Below are 3,507 nucleotides of genomic sequence, written 5' to 3'. Positions count from 1 at the left end.
AAGGTTGTTTTTATGAAATTGTTGTTAAATAGGACCTAAATTTTTTAAAAATTTAACGGTCAAGAATATAATTGATGCAAATTGAAAACTTATATAGAACAAAATTAAAACAAAATAAAACTTAAAAATATTTTTAAAACTTTTATCAAATTTCAAGAACTCTTTACCTTTAAATAAATTATTGCTCAGATGCTTATTAGCTGACAAATAATAATAATAATAATAATAATAATAATAATAATAATAATAATAATAATAATAATAATACCTTCATCCAAAGTTGTCCTTAACATTTCAATCGTCCTATTTAAGTCCCTAACATTTCAAAACTGATTCAATGTTGTCCTGCCATTAGGAATCCATTAACAGAATTGACGGCAGGACAAAGTTGAGACAATTTTAAAACGTTAGGGACTTAAATAGGACGAAAATGTGGGGACAAAAATAATACATAGAAATAAATTTTAATTTTATCCTTCAATAATATCAATTTTTTACTATACATAGTATTCAATTATTTTTTAATCACATCTAAGTAAATTACACTTAATCATATTACTTTTATTTTAAATAAATTATTTTTTATAATTTTATTCTTAAAAATTTTTAGTTATCATGAAATATTTGTAGAATGACTAGTATATAAACTTGTAGAAAAGAAAATATTAATATACATATGCAATAAAATATAAATTATACATTTTGTCTCTAATGTATCAAAATTTTTTAAAATTATAAAAAAAATAAATTTATTTAAAATGAAAACAATGTTATTGAAAGATAAAATTAAATCAAAATTTATTTTTATGTATTGTTTTTGTCCCTAACGTTTTTGTCCTATTTAAGTCCCTAACGTTTCAAAATCGTCTCAATTTTGTCTCGCCGTTAATTCTATTGAAACGTTAGAGACAACTTTAAAACTAACCCCAAACGTTGGGGACAAAAACAATACTTTACTCTTAAAAATATTAAATTAAATAAAATAACTTTAGTTGTTGTACTTTTAACATTTTCAGCCGTCATCTATATTTTTTTAAGTTGAGTTTAGGATAAATTCAACAGTTCTGAAATGTAATAATATAACGGACTAAAGTTGATACTTTAAATAATTTTTTTAAGGTATCTAATTATCTATATATTAATTTCATTCGTCGACTATGCAGATTTACATTAATCATTAATTCAAGGACAACTGACGGACCAAAGAGATTATCACAGAGTTCTCCCATATGAACGACATATATTGAACGAACATAATTTAATTCAAACCAAACGAAATGTATACTTACATATATAATCATAAATATAATCTTATACGGTATCTCTAACTTGATAAGTTAAAAATTAATCTAATTTATAATATATGAATCATAGGGCGGCTAGTATTGATCTATATAAGTTTCATTATTCTCGTATATTTCAGATACCACAAACACATTCAATAACAATCTCTAAATTCATTATTAAAACCACATTTTTTCCATCATGGCACCTCTCATTGTTGAAATGAAGGATGTTGTATTTATCAAACCATCTAAGTCTACACCTTCCTCTATTCTCTATCTATCTACACTTGATCATAGACCTGACCTTAATATGCTATACCATATCATTCAAGTTTACAAATCACAAAAACATGATGCTTACCCAAATGACCAAATTGACCCTAACCCTATTAATGTGATAAAAGAAGCACTCTCAAAGGTCTTGTTCTATTACTACCCTCTTGCCGGTAAGATAGTCAAACATGATGATGGGAAGTTTAGAATCCATTGCAATTCCAATGATAGAGGAGTTCCATTTATAGAAGCAATTACTAATTGCAATCTCTCTTCTCTTAATTACCTTGATGGTGGTAGTAGTGATGACATGGAAATTGCAAAACAATTGGCATTTCAGCTTCCTTCACTAGATGATGAAAATGGCCACCAATACCCTTTAAGGTTCAAGTTGACCAAATTTCTATGTGGGGGATTCACAATTGGAATTGGGGTCTCACATGTTTTATGTGATGGATTTGGATTATCTCAATTTCTTCATGCCTTAGTCGAGTTAGCAAGAGGAAGAAGCGAGCCATCAATAAAACCTGTTTGGGAGAGGGAGAGGCTGATGGGGTCAATTACCGACATGCCCTTGCCGAGTCCAATCAATAATGCCTCGGCCGCGGTTTCACCTCATCTTCCGGTCACGACACTCGTGCATGAATGCTTTAAGGTGGATGGAGAGAGTATAAGAAGACTCAAAATGAGATTGATCAAAGAATATACTAGTCACAATAATATTAAGACTATGAAAGAAATTTTCACAAATTTTGAATCACTCACTGCTTATATTTGGAGGTCAAGGGCTAAAGCCTTGAAACTAAACCATGATGGAAAAACTTTGCTAGGTATAGTAGTTGGGGCGAGAAGACATTTGGATCCACCTTTGCCTGAAGGGTATTATGGGAATGCAATTGTGGATGCAAATGTTGTCCTTTCAGTTAAAGAACTCATGGAGAAACCACTCTCACAAGTTGTGAAGCACATCAAAGAGATCAAGAAAGTTGCTTTTACTAGAAACTATATCACGGATTCAATTAACACTTTGGTGACAAAAGAACAAGATTTTAATGTGGAAGGTATCGGTGCATATTTTAATGTGACCGATTGGAAACATTTGGGTTTCTTGGAAAACATGGATTTTGGGGGGAATGTTCTTGTGAATTTATTACCAGCACCATGCAACATGTTTGCCATGGTGGATTTGTGCATTTTTGCACCTCCTAGCAAGTTGGATTCATCAATGAAAGATGGAGGAGTTAGGACTTTTGTGTCTCTTCCTAATGATGCCATGCCCAAGTTCAGAGAGGAGATGGAAGCTCTTATACTTCTTAATAATATTTGAACCCAATAATATATCCTAGGAATCCATGCAACCTATGGATATACAATATCCCTTAATTTCATGTTTGTTTGTTTAATTTCTCTTTGCTTTTTTTTGGTACAAAAATCATGTTTGTTTCTTTATAAGTCTTTTTCTTTGTGTAAGATTTGGTTGTTTTGTGGTTGATTTGTATAATGTTTATCCATGGTAATTTTTTTTAATAAAAAAGAGTCATTTAGATAAAGATGTTAAAAATATTTTTTTTAAAGTTGATTTTTAATAATTAAAATTTAATACATATAATCGATTAAATTGTGTTATTTTTATTAAAATTAGACAGGACAAATTAGTTTAACCGAAAAACTAATAAATTAAATTTTGAATCAATCTAAACTAATATTTTTTTTATAAAAAATAACTAAAATATCCNATAAGAAAATAATATTAATTTAGATCAGTAAAAATTTTATTTCATTAATTTTTTGGTTAAATTAATTTGTCTAACCTAATTTTGATAAAAATAATATAATTTAATTGATTATATATTTTAAATTTTAATTATTAAAAAATATTTTTTTTAAAAATTAGTTGTCTTTATCTAAGTAACTCTTTTAATAAAAACGGAATTTTATAATATTCATT

At 28.0% G+C, this 3,507-nt stretch overlaps 1 protein-coding gene across 1 annotated transcript; it reads left to right on the top strand.

Moving 5' to 3' along the window:
* Positions 1-1,485: 1,485 nt before the first annotated feature.
* LOC107475132 (spermidine coumaroyl-CoA acyltransferase-like) lies at positions 1,486-2,886 on the top strand. The gene has a single exon (XM_016094749.3). The coding sequence runs from the start codon at positions 1,486-1,488 to the stop codon at positions 2,884-2,886; it is 1,401 nt and encodes a 466-aa protein (XP_015950235.3).
* The last annotated feature ends 621 nt before the right edge of the window (positions 2,887-3,507 follow it).

The sequence above is a fragment of the Arachis duranensis genome, chromosome 1, assembly GCF_000817695.3.
Source record: "Arachis duranensis cultivar V14167 chromosome 1, aradu.V14167.gnm2.J7QH, whole genome shotgun sequence".
NCBI classification, from domain to species: domain Eukaryota; kingdom Viridiplantae; phylum Streptophyta; class Magnoliopsida; order Fabales; family Fabaceae; genus Arachis; species Arachis duranensis.
The sequence above is the reverse complement of the archived record's forward strand: the minus strand, read 5'-3'. Positions and strand labels throughout refer to the sequence as shown.

What these genes read in the sequence shown, in the direction of transcription:
- LOC107475132 (XM_016094749.3), top strand. Translation starts at nt 1,486, where the DNA reads ATGGCACCTCTCATTGTTGAAATGAAGGATGTTGTATTTATCAAACCA.